Genomic DNA, 19,432 nt, shown 5'->3' on the forward strand with positions numbered 1-19,432 from the left:
GGATTGCAGTGTCGTTAGTGAAAGTAGATGTTGTTAGCTGCTCGTTCGTAGGGATAACCGCTGTGTATAGGAGGAACAGAGTAGGCCCTAATACTTTTGACCACCCCTGTATATATATATATATAAATGTAATACTGATTTTACACTGAGGTCATAAATTGTTACCCGAACACGGGTTGAACTGAGAAGGGTCAGATATCCTAGGCACACAAGCGATTGCTGATGTGCACTAAATGTCGGCATTAGTTGTTTGACAAAATATATGGTTAAAAAGCTCTGTTTGGAAGAGTTCTATGTGCCGCCCAATTCGGTTGGCAACTATGCATAAATACATACGCAAATGTCTGCCACAGTTTTGGGGGGCTTGCGGGCGTTAGAATTTTTGTGGCACATTGCCGAAACAAATTTGAGGTGCGAAAAAATCTCTAGAATCTATATGCTTAGTCTCAACTTTCTAGCGCTTACAGTTTCAAAAATGTCAGCGTTCATTCGATCGATTTTTTGAAATCTTTGGGCGGCTTGTGGTGGGATTGTGGGCGTTAGAGTTATTGATGAGGTTAATAAATTCCAGTTAAAATTCTACATATTCTAGCATTAAAACTGGGCGCGCCAAAGCCTTTGGCGGTTTGTGGTCGTAAGACCAATATTTTTCACATGTTTGATTTGCCTGAAATTTTTAAACGTATGCTATTCGGTAAATAAGTAAGCACTTGTATCAGGATTTTACCGAAAAAAAAGTTTATTTTAGTTGTAATTTTGTAAAGTTCGTAACAAAAAGGCAAAAAAAAATATTTGTGTTTTTAAAAAATAGTATATTAAAAGAAGAGGTATCAAAGAAGTATATACAAAATTAATCGGAAAACAACAGCTTGAGATATTGACAATCAAGGAGAGATACTTTTTCAAATTGAGCGTTCATTTGCAAACCTTAAAAAATTCTAGCCAAATTAATAATTTGTTTGCCCAAATCGTTATACATGTTTTTATTTATTAGATATATATACATATATATATATCAGCTCAGACCTTGTGAAACGTTAGCCTGTCAGTAGCATATTTAAATATTGTTCTCTTTTTCCTTTTTTTCTTTTCAATGCTAATTTCTATAAAGTAGTTTCTGTAGGAATCCTAAAAACTAAAGTATGTATGGACAGTTAGAGACGGCACACAGACCCACCCCATCGCCGAAAGAGCTAAGGCACTAGAGGATTCCACCCGCCGTTCTCATAACTGGGTAGAAGGAAGAGAGCGCTACTAACAACTATCTTGTGTATCGCGCACTGGCAACACTTTTATTTTTCGCGAAATAGCAGCTCCCCATCCTGAGTCAACCTTTACATATATATATATATGTATATATATATATATTTATATTTTAGAATAGTATATGAAGCAAAAAAATTTGAGACAAATTTACAATGGGATCCTCAATAAAGAGCTTGGCTTGTAAAAGAACGACCCAAATATTTCATAGAGTCAAAAACGCTTTCATCTAGCTGTTACATACTTGCCGGCGAATCTAGAATACCCTTTTACCATACGAGTTCGGGTATGGAAATTGTTTATTAAATTCACAAGTATCACCATTTCACGTGTTGTATAACTTGAGGGCATCTAATACCTATATACAAATTTCACAAATGGGACCATTCATGCAAAAGTTATGGTCAAAAAATGTAATCAACACTAGGTGACGCCGGCAATCTCGCTCTACTCCTTGCATATCTCCATCTACATTGCGCTCCCCTCAGCTACTTTATCGTTCTTCCTTGTTTTTCATTGTTTCTCAACATTCCTATGGGAGCTGTGCGATATGGTTGTCGACTTGTATACAATTCCTGGAGTCGCTCCGGAAGTTCGTAAATTTTTAAAATTGAAAAAATGCTAAATGCTAAGTTGTTTTATTTTTGAAAATGTGCTTTACTTTTCACTGTTCCCAAGCTCTAATTCGACTTTTTAGGATATCTTTAGTAGACTGTCGGATTCCCTCGGGACAAAAATGGAAGTTGGTTCTACGCATGTCCATTCAACCCACGATTTCAGAGAATTCTGATGGACTATTTTAATTCGATTTTTTTAAGAATGTTCTCCAATAATGTCACTGGGAAATGATTTGAATTGACTCGGAAATTGCTGATAGTACATGTCGCTCGATAAGTATATTTTCCCTTACACACAAATTGAGTTGTTTTCCATCCAATTAAATAGTTAATCATGTAAATGCCGCATACGGTATACAAATTTTTCACATATTAACACAAATAAATCGATTGGTAACATTGACCAACATAATAGTAAAACGGTCCCCAACCATCGAATTGTCAGTTTTGCCCATAAAGCAAGGAAAAACGCTATAGTCGAGTACCCCGACTATCAGATACCAGTTACTCAGCTAAAGGGACAAAAGGGAAATGGATATGTGCAATCTGCAAAGCGAGACTGAAATGCGCCACCTACCCCTGATCTCAATATATGGATATGTGGGCGGTAGACAGATTTAAGCGTTATGGGCGTTAGAGTGGGCGTGGCAAATCTTTTTTTGGGTCAATCGATAGATATTGACGAGACTAATACATTTCAGTTAAAATTTTGTATCTAGCATGAAAATTGAGGGCGCCACAGGCTTGGGCGGTTTGTGGGCGTTAGAGTGGGCGTGGCATATTCGCATAACAAACTTGTGCTGCGTACAAGGCTACGGAATCTAAATCTGAAATCCCAATTTTCTATCTTTGATATTTTTCGAGATATTCGCGTTCATACTTACGATTTTTTTAAGTTTTTGGGCGGTATGTGGACGTTAAAGTGGGCGTGGCACGCTGCTAAAACAAACTTGTAAGAAGCTCAGAAATTTGCATGCCAAATCTCAATAGCCTAGTTTCCGAGATCTCAGCGTTCATCCGGACGGACGGACAGACGGACAGACGGATGGCTAGTGATCCTGATCAAGAATATATTCACTTTATGGGGTCGGAAACGCTTTCTTCTGCCTGTTGTATACTTTCCGACGAATCTAGTATACCCTTTTAATCTACGAGTAACGGGTATAATTATAAATTACTTACCTGTTCAACCCATAGATTGGTGGTCATTATTTGATTTTTTAAGTTCTGGAAAGAAAAAAAATATATATATTATTACGAGTTTGCATATTTAATTTAATTTTAAACTGGTTACAATCTTATTTTAATGTTGGAAGATATATAAATTATATAATTATATATAGAAATTATAAATTATATATATAAATTCCTATAAAATTAAGACAACAAAAAGATTTATAGAGCTGTAATGTTTTTACCCGCCAAATTTTCGAGGATTTTCGGTCCTTTTACTGCCTACTGGTGCTTTGCAACACTTCCCTTAATATCTTCATGTCATGTCGAAAAGCGCCCCGCGCCCATACCTTTGTTTTCTAATAATTTTAATTTTATAATAACCTAATGGAAGCTGGATGAATGATATCGGTTTGAAGTTTATTGGGCAGAAGACAGAAGAAGACCAAAATGACAAATAGATTAGATTTTTCATGGTTCATTAAGCCACGCACTCTACTCTCTCATAAAGCTGGTAGCGCCAAAAAGAGAGAGCAATACATAAAACTGACTTTAAAAAATTATATTAATATATGATTGCTAAACATATACAATCTGTTACGTACGCCCTCCACATAGAAAGATTCACATTGAGAAACACCGACGAATCTTTAGCCAGGGGGAGGGGTGCATGTGACTAACGAGACTCATACTGGTAAAGGCAGAAGAAAATGCAATTGGGCAATTCTCGGGTGTCGCGTGGCCAGAACAACGGCCACGATCAACCTCCTGGTAACCATACTCCGGTAGCTGGCAAAGGGCAACAGCCGGCCGTTGACTCCCAAGATAGCAGATATCAAGAAACAGTAATCCTAGGTGGGAACACCTAGTTTATCCGATCCATACCGGCAGCCAAGTAAAAGCTCTAGTCTGGTATAAAAGACCTTAGACAAAAAGAGCTTAGGAGAGAATCCATTTGTGTGTCTTGCTGACGGAAGCCGGCAGCTCCGAGGGAAGACGACTTTCCCTGGGGTAGTCGTCCACGGAGTCTTCTGCCACCAGGACCAGCCACCATATCCAACAGTCCTTGAGGAGGACACAAATCGCAGCTTGAAAGGTTCTGAGGTGTCGGACCAGCGCCGCCATTGTCATCAAAGAACGTGGAGAGGATCAACAATAAGGACGACATCTGTCATACTGTGATGTTTGTAGCCGCAGTACTCGTTATCCCCATGCTCCTGAAAATTGTTCAGCTGTAGGAGCCATCCATTCTGAGGCGTAGCGACCAATAGCATACGTCGGAGAAAGTAGTGATGCAATATAAATGTGTTAATCGAGCCAACCAAAGTGAAGCATAACCCAAGACCAATATCCTCTTATAATACAATTGGAGAATAAGTGAAAATCAACAAAAAACATTGGAAGATACGCGGCCTGGAGTGGAGAGTGCCAGCGGGCCGTGCGCAAAAGGGAAATATCGATTCCCAGATGTCCTGTATAAGGCCGCAGAGCTCTGGGAGCATCATCAGTCGATCAAGAGGAGTCAATCCAACAAGATCAGTCAGTTATCAAAGAACCAAGTCAACCAGCAGCACGAGAACAACAAGTCAACAACATCAAGTAAAGTCGTCGTAAGCAACGCCGTGGGAAGCCTACAAGGAGCAAGATCGCTACGTCAAGACGTTCGGGATTTTGACATCATGGACCTCCGAACTGAGACACAGGTAGCTGAGGACCAGAGGGCATCTCACGGCTAAGTCAAGGCGGTTTATTTCCTACTTTGAAGCGAACACACCCTAGCACATCGCCGGCGGGTCCGTCAGAGTCGAGCAATAGAGTACTGCGACGAGTAACCGTGAACTCGAGGGGAAAGTTGTCTAGACCCAGAGTGCCTTGCCCGACTAAGCAGGACCTGACGGGAAGGACGAGCGGTCGATAGATTTGTGGTTTCAAGAGGCATTATCCTGGAGAGCCCAGCGATTACAGTCGAAGTCCCAGAGCAGCAACCGACCAAGACCCCGACTGCCAGAGCACCACACCACCAGCCAGAAAGGGCGAGCAGTCGATCGGTTGAGGCATTCAAGAGGCGTTGTCCTGGAGAAGCCCAACGGCTCAGCAGGTCCCGGAATGGCGATCGTCCAAGACCTCAAGGAGCAGAGACCACGACACCTCGAGCCCCGCAGCAAGCAAAATAAGGAGCAGAGAAGAGGACATCGGCGGCGTCATCAGTAGACATCACCGCCAGCCACGTCATGATCGCCGCGGAGAATTTATTGAGGAGCGCAGGAATGTCACGGACGTCAAGCAACAGGGTGAGGCTGGGGTGGAACGTTCACCTGCGCTAGGTGTAAAACGAAGTGAACTGCTAGGCTGCTTCCTGGGGTTTGCCTTGACTGTCAGCGCGAACTGAGCAAAACCTTAGTGGCACCGCCCGGGACACAGCAAGGGACATGCAGTCATTGTCTCGAAGGGCGTTGCCCTTGGAGAACGAGGCACCTGTTCACCTGCAAGGCCGATCTCTCTGCGAGTCCAAGGCGCGATAAGCGGCCTCGAGTCAACGCGTCGGCGAACGAGCAGCGGCGTGGAACACTACGAGCATCTTGAGATACAGGAAGGAGTCAGCGATCACCGAGTCATCGCGTCGACGAGGCAAATCGAACCGTAACGGCAGCCATTGGAATCAGCGCGAGACTACACCGAGACCAGCCTAGCCACCCACCGCTGTAATAAGTAAAACAAAAATAAACCCACTGGTATCTTTTGAATTCTGTGATTTCTCACTGATATACGGGCAGTTACGTCGTATAAATTTGGTGGGACGAACACACAATCTACTGAGCTAGCCGCATAAATCTCGTAGGGAGCAGACCAACAAAATCAGTTCGTTACAATGTATATTAAATCTAAATGATTCCGTTTGTTGTTCAATAAAATAGAGCTTGTAACGTACTGATTGTGTTGGTCTTTTGGCTCTGTTTGCGCTGAAAGTCAGATGAACCCACAACCGATTGACTGCTAGCCCCTTTTGGCTAGTAGGGTAAGTCTCTGGCACTTTGGCATTCGGTCAGTTTGCCGTTCTGGGACTGGGCTCTCCAAAAAAACGTCTCTGGAAAGCAAAGGTCGATCTTTCGCTTGCCCTTTCTGACTTGTCACGCCAGGACACTCCCCTTCGTCCTCTACGTCTTGGTGCCGTTCTGCCGATTCTCCTGCGGCATGTGGCATGCAGGCGCGGCGTTCCGCTGCTAAGATGTGGCACTTCCCAACTCCACGGCTGAGTCCATGGACCATTGCGATCCGTTATTTCCTTGTACACGGCACCCTCCCTCTGCCGTCGAAGTCTCCACTCTGTAACGAAAGGTCATTAAAAAGCTGAGTAGATAGGAAATGCGGATTCTGGCAATTAGCATATTAATGACCCCTATGCACAAGATCTTTCCGTACGGGTAGAAGAAATGAGTCCTACGACTGTGAAAGTAATTCGGGACTCAAAAAACCCTACAAATGAAAAAAAATGAAAAGATGAATCCTAGAAGTGCGAACAGCGCCTAGTGTAGTATATACAAAAACCTTCCTAGATTAGTGTGGAATAAGTCCCTTTCAGTAGTGTTACCAGACCCTTAAAATATAAAGTTGTCGAGATGGAATGCTACTGCAGGCTACTAACAACGTGGGGCAAGCTTCAGTCAAGGAAATTTCCAACACCTTACCAGAATTTTATTCCAGCGACGACAACGCCTTTCAGTCAACCAGCTCTTCGATCGCGTCAACAAAGTGGTGCCTACCAGTGGGACGAGAAGTTCCTGTTACTCGCCACACTACGTGGAAAAACTTCGCCGAGGCTGTACAGGACGACTTCGGAGCAAATTCAAACGAAGCAGAAGTGCATTTCAGCATGGCCAATGCAATTAGGCGATCAAAAGAGACGGTAAAGGAGTACTGTTTCAGGATGTCAGCCCATGGGGTGCGCTTCAAGCTCAGCGAGCCAGCGATCATCAGATATGTTCGCTCAGGTCTACAGAATCGAGAATTGAAAAAAAGCATTTTGCCACAAACACCTTCGTGATGCAGCCGCATGTTGAGCCGCAGTCGGGTAGTAGCACAAGCCACATACCGAGTTTCCGAGCCAAAGAAGGAGTGGACGACGAGCTGTCAACATCAGAGATCGCCAGTCCGGTGGTGTTCATCAAGAAGCCGAATGATAGCGATCGAATGTGCCTCAATTTCCGCCGCCTAAATAAGCTGATCAAGAAGAAGAATTTTCCAGTGCCAAACATCGAAGAACGTCTGCAGCAGGCGAAAAGATTTAAGTACTTCTCATCCTCAACAGTGGATACTATCAGATAGAGATAGCCCCAGAGAGCCGAAAATTTACTGCATTCATCACCACAGATGGATTATACGATTTCAAGCGACTTCCGTTCGAATTGAAGAACGCACCTGCAATTTACACCACATGGACGACATCCTTATTGGCAGCCAAACCTTTGATGAGATGTACGAGAAGCTTGAGAGGATCCTGAATGTTTTAAAGGAGTGCGGATTAACGTTAAACCTGGACAAATGTGAGTTATATAAGCAGGCAATCACATTCCTTGTTCACCAGATACACACAGAAGGAATCAGTCCTGGAGAAATTAAGATGAACGCCATCAGAATGTTCCTAAAACAATGCTATCGATGTGAGAAAGTTTTTGGGTCTCACTGGTTATTTCCGCAAATTCGTTGATGGATATGCTATCATTTCAGCGCCATTGAGAATCCTATTGCGCAAGGATCAGCCGTTTTCTTGGAAAACGCCACAAGAAGATGCCTTTGACGAATTAAAAAAATGTCTAGTATCAAATCCAGTTGTCACCAGTTATCGTCTAGATGCAGAGCATGAACTACATACGGATGCCAGCGCCGTTGGTTTAGCCGGAGTTTTGCTACAACGTGAGGAGGATCTGCTGAAACCAATAGCTTATTATAGACGAGCTACTTCGAAACCGGAGAAAAATTATCACAGCTACGAACTTGAGGCTCTAACCGTCGTAGAATCGTTGGAGCGACTTAAGTATTACATTTATGGCAAGAAGATTAAGGTTATCACAGACTGCAATGCCCTAAAGACGTCGATGGAGAAACGAGAACTGATACCCCGGATTGCAAGATGGTGGTTACGCATTCAAGAACTCGACATAGACATCGTTCATCGAGCAGGAACACAGATGAACCACGTAGACGCACTCAGTCAAGCTCCGTTCGAAGATGCTCGAGAGATGGATACCGAAAGTCTGAAAATAGCAAAAACCATAATCGACGAAGAGGATTGGCTATTTTCTATACAGCTACAGGACGAGAAAATACAGAAAATTGTCGCAGACATGAAATTGAAAAAGAAATCTGAGACCGACGGGTATGTGATCGAGCAAGATCGCTTGTTTCGAAAGCATGGCAACAATTTGTTATGGGTTGTGCCGATGCAGTTGAGATTCCACATTTTACATAAATGTCACGATAAGGGCGGACATATGAGCACGGATAAGACTATGGCACGGATTCTAAACTTATTTTGGTTTCCCCGAATGCGGAACTATGTCAAAAGCTACATCAAATCCTGTGTGGGCTGTGCGTTTTATAAAACACCAGGTGGACGTCAGAAGGTCAGTACCACTACGATGACATCAAGCCGACTACCTTTTCCACGATACACATCGACCACCTGGTCCAAAGAGTACCAAGAGAAAGGAGCATATACTTGTGATAGTCGATTCATTCACCAAATGCACCATTGTACGAGCGGTGAAAGGTACAGCAACTAAACACATTCTGGATGTCCTGCAAGATTTAACCAGCTACTTGGGAATGCCAGATCGAGTTGTAACAGATCGTGGTACAGCATTTACATCAAAAGATTTCGAAAAGTACTGCAAATCAAAAAGTGTAAAGCACACTTTAAATGCTGTAAGGACACCCAGAGCCAATGGTCACGAAGAGCGGACAAATCGAATCATTTTGTCAATGTTGTTGCATTCCAATGACATCGATAAGCGTTGGGATGACAATATCCGATCAATCCAGTGGATCATTAATACCATGGTAAATAGTACTACTAAATGCTCCCCTTTTCAGCTCCTGTATGGGTATGAACCCCGAAAAACGCGATAACCAACATCATTCAAAGCCAGAACCAAAGATGCTAACCGATGCGGAATTGGAACAGCTTAGAGCAGATGCTGCGACAACTGTCATTGATCACCGAGCTGCTGCCAAGAAACGCTACGATGCCAAATATGCGAAGACAACTGTCTACAGCCTTGGAGACCTTGTGTTGGCCGAGAATGAGCCATTCAGCACTGGGACATCACGCAAATTGGAGCCTTGCTACAAAGGTCCTTTTATAATCCACAAGGTCCTGCCGAACGACAGATATATTGTAGAAGATATCCCTCACGCACAACGAAAGCAGAGACACTACAAGTCGGTGTATTTGTCTGAGCTGCCACCGGGGGAGCCAGACGAAGATGACGATTTGGAAGATGATTCACCCCATGAATCCAGCGAGGACGCAGAGATTTGTTAGGACAGGCCGACTGTGAACAGCGCCTAATGCAGTATATACCAAACTTTCCTAGATTAGTGTGGAATAAGTCCCTTTAAGTAGTGTTACCAGACCCTGAAAATATAAAGTAGTCGAGATAGGATCGTACTCCAGAGCAGAACGTGAGCAGAACACATTTAGTTATAATTTCCATATGTAACCATATATCGAGTACAACTATCCTGAATAAAACCTATACCACTCAAATAAATACCCTTCTCAAAAGTGTTTCTAACACGTCGGAATATTTAAAAAAAAAACACCTCTGTTTCCGTCATTTACTTCAATATCCATGTTTGTTGCATGTTTGATAGGGTTGCACTGTCTTTCCTTAATGTCCACCGGATAACAAATTCAAAAAAACCCCAATAAATCTCACAAGTTAATGATTTACAGATGTGTTGGTACTAGTGTTTCCGTTCCTGAATCATTAACTGGAAAGTTGTGAAAGATTCTCTTCATTCCACAAGGGAATAATAATAGGGACGCACACAAGACCTACCCCGATCATTAACCTCACTTCCCAAAAACCGACATGCCGTGTCCCAATGCGCTCGACTATTGATAATAACATAGTCCTCGCTCCAATGCATATGCTGACTTCTAGGCCTAACAAGAGATTTGGAATGTAGATTCGAGAGCTTCTTGCTCAGCGCAGGTTTGATTCAGCAGGGTGCCACGCCCACTCGAACGCCCACAACGACTATTATTTATTTATTTTGGTTTTGACTCTTCCTATCGCTACAAGTACAAGAATACTTATAAATTAGTGCGCTAGTCACATTTTGATTTACTTCATTGACATAATAAAAAATTTATTAACTATATAGTTCTAATACAAGACATTAAAGCTATGACATTTGACATATGAAACATTAAATTCTTAAGGACTAAGTTTTGTTTTAAATTATATAATGCTTTGAAGATGTGTGTGTAATTCCGTTTTGAATTGCGTGGCAGACTTGATTGTTTTTAATGGATATGGTAGTTTATTCCAAGAACGTACAGCACAGATAAAAAAGGGTTTCTCAGCATAGGCATGTTTAACTTTTTGACAAATTAGATTGTTTGTTCTGTTGGAAGCGCTGAATTTTAGTTTACTAAAGAGATGTTTTGGCTCGTAAGTTGTTATTACTTTGTGCAACAATACTAGTGTTTTGTACTCGATCCAGACTTTTAGCGGCATATCAAAAATTTTAAAAGTTGCATCAGAGATTCGATCTGTGCTCCTGCGATTAAATATATACCTCGCTACATTATTGAAGGCTACAATGAGTTTGTGCTGGCTAGTAGCATCACAATTTCCAAAGACTTCGACTCCATAGAATAGTAGTGGTGCCTGCTTAGTTTTCGCAATAAGCATTTTTAAATTTGTTGATAAAAAGGTTTTCGTGGCGTTAAGTTGTCTAAGTATCCCATAAATTTTCCCAATCGTGCAACTTACGTGATAGCTCCAGGATAGTGTTGAATTTATTGTAAATCCCAAGTTTTTCGCTCTGTCTACATAGTTTAATTGTTGACCATTTAAGGAAAGTTTTTCCAGATGATCTGTGTTAAAACATCGATTATGTATTACTATGCAATTTGATTTAAGGATAATCTGTTTCGTTCTGCCCATTTGCAAACGATAATTCACTGTTACAGACACGAACACATTCATTTATTTGGCTAACAGGACAGCTTACATATAGTTGGAAGTCATCGGCATACATGTGCATGTCACATTTTGTTAGAATATTTGGCAAATTATTAACATAAAGACTAAACAAAAGAGGTCCAAGAATGGACCCCTGCGGTACACCACGTTTTACGGACAGAATAGATTATTTAGATGATTGTGTAGCTACTAGTTGTGATCGTTGAGTTAAGTAGGATTTCATAAAACTTGTTGCAAAGGTTGAAAACATATAAAGACGACTTAGTTTAGTTAAAAGAATTTCGTGGTTTACCGTGTCAAAAGCCTTACTAAAATCTAAAAGCGTCAATAAGGTAATATTGCATCTATCCATTTGTAGTCTAATATCTTCAGTGATTTTTAAAACAGCTGTTGTGCAACTTCTGTTCTTTCAAAAAACTCACAATTTGGTTAGCAATTAACCGTCCAAGAACTTTTGACAAAAAAGGCAGGATGGCAATAGGTCGATATTCTGTATTTTCCAGGATTTGGGAAACGTAGAGGTGATGATGGAGCAGTTTAAAATGTGTGTTGTAACAGGAAGATTTTTGGGAAGGATAAGTTTTAAAAATTTTGGATTTATCTCTTCTAAACCCGTTGCGTTTGAATTGTTTTGGGTGACTTTAATCTCCCTGATATTTCTTGGTCTCCTCCTACTGACTCACTTGTCGCTATACCTCTATCCGCCCATGATTTTGTAGATGGTCTTCTAGAATTATCGTTACAGCAAGTAAGCTTTATACGGAATTCATTAAATAGACAACTAGATCTCGTGTTTGTTTCAGACCCGTCTGAAGTCACGGTATCTAGAATTGACGCTCTTGTTGTACCTGAAGACCGATATCATCCAACAATGGAATTGACAATCTGCCTCCCATGCGTTGATACCCTCTCTCCTTTAGTTCCTCAAACTAAAATGAGATGTTTTCGAAAATGTGACTATAAAAAACTTAACGATATGATTTCTCAATATAATTGGACAGACTTGTACAATTGTATGGATATTGAAAGTGCTACTGAACTCTTCTATATAGTGTTACATACTTTTTTTTAATGAATGCGTTCCTGATAGGCTTCCTTCAAAGCTAAACAGGCCTCCTTGGTTTACCAATGCGCTTCAAGGACTTAAAAACCTTAAAACAAACACCTATAAAAAGTATAAAAAATTGGGTAAGCCATCTGATTTTTCGAAATATGTGGTGGCTCGATCGGACTTTAATGTTCTCAATAGTCATTGCTATTCTATGTATTTAAGTCGATGTAAATTCGAATTTTCAAATGATCCGAAGCAGTTTTATAACTTTGTTAATGCCAAGCGTAAGTCGTCGGCATTGCCTTCATCTGTACGTTTTAACTCAATGGAGGCATCGACATATTCTGAAATTGCTGATTTATTTGCCGAGTTTTTCCAAACTACTTAAAGTTCGGTTGCTTGGTCAAATTCTAACTACCCTAATCCCTTAAATAGGGCAAACTGTGTTTTTACCCCTGAAATTACGGAAAGTTCTCTTATAAGAGACTTAGCAACAACAACGCCAACTTATTCTCCCGGTCCAGATGGACTCCCCGGGTGTGTGTTTAAGTTTTGTGCGTCAACCATATGTAAACCGATTCTTAAACTTTTTAATTTGTCTATTTCATCATCAGTTTTTCCTACTATCTGGAAGGACTCTTTTATCATTCCACTTCACAAAAAGGATGCGAAGGCGGATGCCCAGAATTATAGAGGTATTTCCAAATTGTCGGCAATTCCTAAAGCATTTGAACGTATTATTACTTCTCATTTGCAACATTTATGTTCCTCGCTAATATCACCGTGTCAGCATGGTTTTGTTAAGCGAAGATCGACCACCACCAACCTTCTTGAATTGTCATCTATTGTAATAAATGGATTTAAGAAAAAAATGCAAACTGACGTTATATATACAGATTTTAGTAAGGCCTTTGACTCTGTCAACCACTCTCTTCTATTATTCAAATTAAATCAGCTTGGGTTTCCATGTAAGCTATTAACTTGGATTTCAAGTTATTTGAATGGTAGGACTCAGAGGGTTATATTCAAGAACGTTGTTTCAAAATTGATCTACGTGACATCTGGAGTGCCTCAGGGTAGTCATTTGGGTCCTTTGCTGTTACTTTGTTTATAAACGATCTTCCCTCTACCATAAAACATTCTCGTGTACTAATGTATGCTGATGATGTTAAGCTTAGTTTATCATATAACGATATAGCGTCGGGTTCCAACTTACAGTCAGATATTGATTGTTTTCAGGGATGGTGTGAGTATAACCTTTTAAATTTGAACTGCCTTAAATGCAACGTTATGACTTTTTATAGGGGTACTCCTACTTTTGTTAGTTACTCTCTTCAAAATACGTCACTCGACCGTATATATTCCGTTAATGACTTAGGCGTTCTTCTGGACCCAAAACTTAAATTTGACTGCCACATAATGTCCACTGTCAACAAGGCCATGAGTGTTCTTGGGTTTACAAAGCGTTGGTCAAAAGAATTTGATGACCCTTATACAACCAAATTATTATTTACCTCCCTTGTCCGTCCTATTTTGGAATATTGTTCTTCGGTTTGGAGTCCACAATATCAAGTGCACATTGACCGTATTGAGTCGGTACAAAAAAAATTTCTTCTTTTTGCCCTTCGTAGTTTGAACTGGGATCAAAACGTAAGGCTTCCTTCCTATCAGAGTAGATTACTATTGCTTAATTTACCTACACTTGTAAATCGTAGAACAATGCTTGGTACTATTTTTATGCAACATCTTAGTAGAGGTGATATTGATTCTGTAGAACTTGTAAACCGCCTAACTTTCAATGTCCCTGCTAGACTAACACGAAATTATTATCCCCTAAATTTGCCACGATGTACATCAAATTTTTGTCTGCACGAGCCCTTTCGCGTTCTATGTAATAATTATAACAATCTTTACCATTTAATTTTCACATTATCTTCTATCCCGGTATTAAAAACTAATATTTTAACTCATTTGCTTCATTCTTAGTTGCTTCTTTTATTTTCATTTGTGTCCCGTCTCTATTTGTTTTTTGTATCTTCCTCGCGAACTCGCATTTTTGCCCAAATTTATAGAAGGGCCCCGCGCGTAACAAGCACGTGCTTGGTGTCGTTGGGCCACTTGTTTGTACTGCTCGTAGTGCATCAACGTCCATCATATAGTAAAAAAAAAAAAAAAAAAAAAGCCATCTCGTAATCTTTCATATGGACATAAATCATAATTTGCAAAGCAGCACGCTGCATGTGGGTAAGGTTCATCATCATCAAATCGATGACAACACCTGATCGGTTCGAAACGGAAGAAACTTAACCTCTGCCTCAATTGTCGATGTTGAAGCTGCAACCAAGCTTATTTTACTATGTTGCATCACGAGAAGAATGTTCCGACCATAAATGCGCGTCCTAACAGTCGCGCAGCACAGCCATATCAAAGATGCATTTGTAACACACAGATCTGGCAGGGCATTGGTCCTTTAACCAAAATACGAGTGGTTTTGGACGCCTCATGCGCAAAAACTACTTAACTTTCGCTTAATGACCTACTGCTGCTGGGCCCCCCGGTACAAACGGAGCTCTACCTGTAGCTTCTCAATTTGAAACTTTTTTAATATACCCTGACAGCAGATGTGACAAAAATGTACAGGCAAGCCCTCGTCGATAAGAGCTATTGAAAATATCAATACATATTTTGGCGAGAATCCCCAGATGCAGAATTCCGAACGATCCACCTAACTGCCGTCACTTACGGAACCGCCGCTGTTTGGCTGACAAGTACAAGGAGGATTTCCCGACCGGCGCATCTGCTATGCAGACGACGTGTACACCTTGCAACTCATAAAACAGGATGTCATCGAAATTTCCCATTGACTCCAACCACCCAGAATTCACTGATTCCACACCCACGAAGAGACTCACTGGAATCAACCTTCGCCTCGGAACAACCAAACTTGCCAGCCACAAGGAAATCGGTCTTGTCAATCGCATCATCACTCCTTGACCTCCTAGGCCTTTTTTCGAAAGGTATCATCTAGCAAAATGATTCTCCAGGAACTTTGGATCCTCAACCATAATTGGGACGAATCGGTTCTTCAATCCCTACATGATGCATCGACGCAGAAGCCTTGAATATGTTGCCAACTCTTCAAGTATCTCTGTGTTGCCTGCAAAATGCCAGCAGCAACATTTAACTGCATGGCGATGCATCCATTAGGGCGTAGGGATGTTGTGTGTACGTGCGGACTGAAGGCCCAAGTAATATCACCGTTCTGTTGTGGACATCGAAGTACAGAGTAGCCCCTGTAAAGAATTAATCCCTTCCGAAGTTGGAACTGTGCGTCGCACACTTTCTCTCTCCAACATCTGCCGCCAAATGGAGATTCGTGCCCACCCAAAGCAACCACCCGATATTGTCTCTCGTGATTGCACTGTCACAAAAAAAATCGATTTGGACATTGTCTATTGCGAAAAACGGATACACATTTTTTCAACCACAACTCTATACAACTATCTGTTCGCATCGCTCGAAAATCACAGCTCATATCCTGTCTGTCTGCACATTGTCGCATAGATGTTTCGATTCATATGCGCCATTCGGAGGTCATCCAAGTTTAAAGGTCTAACCCTTAGACCAGAAGAGTTAGAACACGCATCAAAGTGCGTAACCTGGACTCTACAGAATCGCTCGATTTCGGAAGAGCTGTGACACGTCAGGAAAAAGCAAGTAATAAAAGTTCCTCTAAAGCTTTTTCTGCTTTCTTTGATAACACTACAGGGTTTCAGAACCTAAAGATCGGAGAACAACTTGACTATTTAGATCTACCAGAGAGTTAAAAGCACCCGACACTACTTCCCAGCAAATCCTCAATGGATTTAAAATATATTAGCAAATATGTTCGCCATTTTCACAAACGAAACTTCCATGCCGGATGTTCAGACGAACACTAATAAAAATCAAACAAAAACACCTCTTATCGAGGTAGAAAGTAGTGGCGAACGCGCCTTTAACAAAAATTTCTGATATCAACAATTGTGACGAAAAATGATATTACATTCGAAAAAATAAATAAACTATATTAAATTTATGATTTCGGCCCGCAACAGTACATATTTATTTACCTACATGTAAATTTTCTGTTGTAGCGTGCCGGACGGAATGAGATGTCATACGACGCGTATTCTCAGTAAGAATAAAACCAGCTAAACAGCCGTGGGCTTTTATCCCCACCGTATCCAGCAGCTCCAATTTTCTAAATTTTTACTTATACACTTTCACCGCTTTTTCTCCCAATCAAATCTATATTTCGAAAGTCTTGGTATGCAATCTACTTAGTTTTTGCAATACCTTTCGATTGGTGTATCACTCGTTGCGATCGGACCATAATTGCAGATTTTCAATTCTGCGGCTATATATGTATAGTAGTTGTCTTCGCACGCTCTCTTGCGCGCTTCGCCACTACGTGTACTGCCGTCCACAGTGATAAAATATAATACTTTATGAGCACTGTGCATGTCATGTGACAGTTGCTAATCGATCTAGAGCAATAAACTATGATCTGTAATTTAAACCCTACAAGAGAGCGGTGTTAGCACTTGTAATCTGAAAGTGCAGGCCACTGGAGCCTAACCAAATATAATCGCTTGAGATGGGGTTAAAAGATAACTCAGCAGCTCACTTAGACGCGACCTCTCCGAAGGCCACAGATAAGACCAGAATAATAATTTCATGTTAGTTTCCTAAGCAGGGACTTAGAAAATAAAATTCAGTCTTTATACGATCAAATCAATAATCGTCCCTTTCACCGGACCAAAGGCGCTGGTGGCCCTACTCAGTTTGAAAAGTATTATAAATGCGAAGGACTTAGCATTGCATTCGATTTCGAACCCGTCACTTTTTGACGGGAAGTTCACTACGGTCCATGCCCGACCGTATCATCAACGACTCCAAGACCAGCACACTGCAACAATACCATCGCTGGTCTACAGATTACTTTAACGCACTCCGATCAAGAAACAAATGGATTACCCCATCGCCAAAAGTCGCTGTCGATTCTTGGTGCTCATTCACGAAGATAATGTACCCACTCAGCACTGGAGAATGGACAGGATCGAATCCGTTGTATACGGTCGCGATAACATAGCTCGAATAGTCCAGCTAGGCACCGCCAAGGGAAACTGTTGCCGCCCTGTTAACAAGTTCGCTATATTTACTTCCGATATCTTGAAAGCGGATCCTTTCAACGGGGCCGGGATGTTCGATTAGATATATTCTTATATTGTTTAACCCAATGTCCACACACTTACAACTAAAAACCTTCTAATAACTCTCTGATCTGCTCGGCTTAATAAACGTTCAGAAAACAAATCATTCGCATATCATTTTCAGAAAAGTCGTCTTCATTTGGTTGGTTGCTCAATTGCTTGTACTTAAACTTTTCCAATCTCTAATTTAAATGAGGTATAATTTTAGAAGACACTTTAAAATTCACCTTTCAGTCGCCCTGACTTATTTTGAATTTGACAACATATAGTAGTGGATAAAAAAACAATAAAAATAGTTTTATTGCTATAGCAAATGCAATAAAATATGCTTATACAAATACATTAAACCAAAAACAAAGAATACTGTAGACAAAAGTTAAAAAAAATGGTATTAGTTCATTATTTCAATTTAAGGTTTCTTTTTTAGATGTGGTTTTCAATCAGGGAAAATGTGAAAAATTACGAAAATTACCTTTGACATCAAATTCCGAAGACATAGGCAATGGTAAAAAAGATTTTTAAATAATACCGTCTCGTAGTAAGCGTGTATCTCAGTTAAAAATTGTAGGATAAGTCCAATTTAAAATGATGGCAAACATCGGTTTTTTGTATTCTTGCCAATTGGACTGTTATTCCAAACCCATTCTTAAACTTTTTAATTTGTCTATCTCATCATCTGTTTTCCTACTATCTGGAAAGATTCTTTTATTATTCCACTCCACAAAAAGGGTGCGAAGGTTAATGCTCAGAACTATAGAGGAATCTCCAAATTGTCTGCAATTCCTAAAACATTTGAACGCATTATTACCTCTCATTTCCAACATTTGTGCTCCTCTTTGATATTTCCGTGTCAACATGGTTTTGTTAAGCAAAGATCGACCACCACTAACCTGCTCGAATTGACAGCTTTTGAATAGACGGATTTAACAAAAAATTGCAGACAGACGTTATATATACAGATTTTAGTAAAGCCTTTGACTCTGTAAACCACTATCTTCTTTTATTCAAATTAGATCAGCTCGGGTTTCCGAATAATCTGTTAACTTGGATTTCAAGTTATTTGAATGGTAGATCTCAAAGGGTTTTATTCAAAAACGCTGTTTTCAAGATGATCAATGCCTCAGGGCAGTCATTTAGGCTCTTTGCTGTTTACTCTGTTTATAAATGATCTTCCCTCTATCGTAACTCACTCTCGTGTATTAATGTATGCTGATGATGTTAAACTTTGTTTATCATATAATAATATTGAGTCTGGTTTCTGCTTGCAGTCAGACATTAATAGATTCCAGGAATGGTGTCAGTACAACCTTTTGAATTTAAACAAGGAAGAACGCTACAGTCGAGTACCTCGACTATCAGATAACCGTTACTCAGCTAAAGGGACCAAAGGGAAATGGAGATATGCAAGCAGCAAAGCGAGATTGAAATGCGCCACCTATCGGCGGTAGACAGATTTAAGCGTTATGGGCGTTAGAGTGGGCGTGGCAAATTTTTTTTTTGGTCAATTGATAGGTATTGACGAGACCAATACAGTTCAGTTTAAATTTTGTATCTAGCATGAAAATTGTGGGCGCCACAGGCTTGGGCGGTTTGTGGGCGTTAGAGTGGGCGTGGCATGTTTGCGTAAAAAACTTGCGCTGCGCACAAGGCTACGGAATCTACATCTGAGATCCCATTTCTCTATCATTGGTTTTTAAGCGTAAAAGTGGGCGTGGCAAACTTTTTTTTTTATCAATCGATAGGTATTGATGAGAACAATACATTTTAGTTAAAATTTTTATACTAGCCACAGTTTTGGACGGTTTGTGGGCGTTAGAGTGGGCGTGGCACTCTACTGAAACAAACTAGCGCTGCGTA

At 40.7% G+C, this 19,432-nt stretch overlaps 1 protein-coding gene across 4 annotated transcripts in view; it reads right to left on the minus strand.

Annotated features, from left to right (window-relative positions):
- The window catches only part of LOC119562486 (acetylcholine receptor subunit alpha-like), a 670,242-nt gene that overhangs the window by 391,197 nt on the left and 259,613 nt on the right, over nucleotides 1-19,432 (minus strand). For all 4 annotated transcript variants that reach the window (XM_037875689.1, XM_037875688.1, XM_037875691.1 and 1 more), the window contains one exon: nucleotides 3,063-3,107. In XM_037875689.1, coding sequence (XP_037731617.1) covers nucleotides 3,063-3,107 — 45 coding nt within the window. The remainder of the gene's footprint in view (nucleotides 1-3,062; nucleotides 3,108-19,432) is intronic.

Source organism: Drosophila subpulchrella, unplaced genomic scaffold (assembly GCF_014743375.2).
Source record: "Drosophila subpulchrella strain 33 F10 #4 breed RU33 unplaced genomic scaffold, RU_Dsub_v1.1 Primary Assembly Seq52, whole genome shotgun sequence".
NCBI classification, from domain to species: Eukaryota; Metazoa; Arthropoda; class Insecta; order Diptera; family Drosophilidae; genus Drosophila; species Drosophila subpulchrella.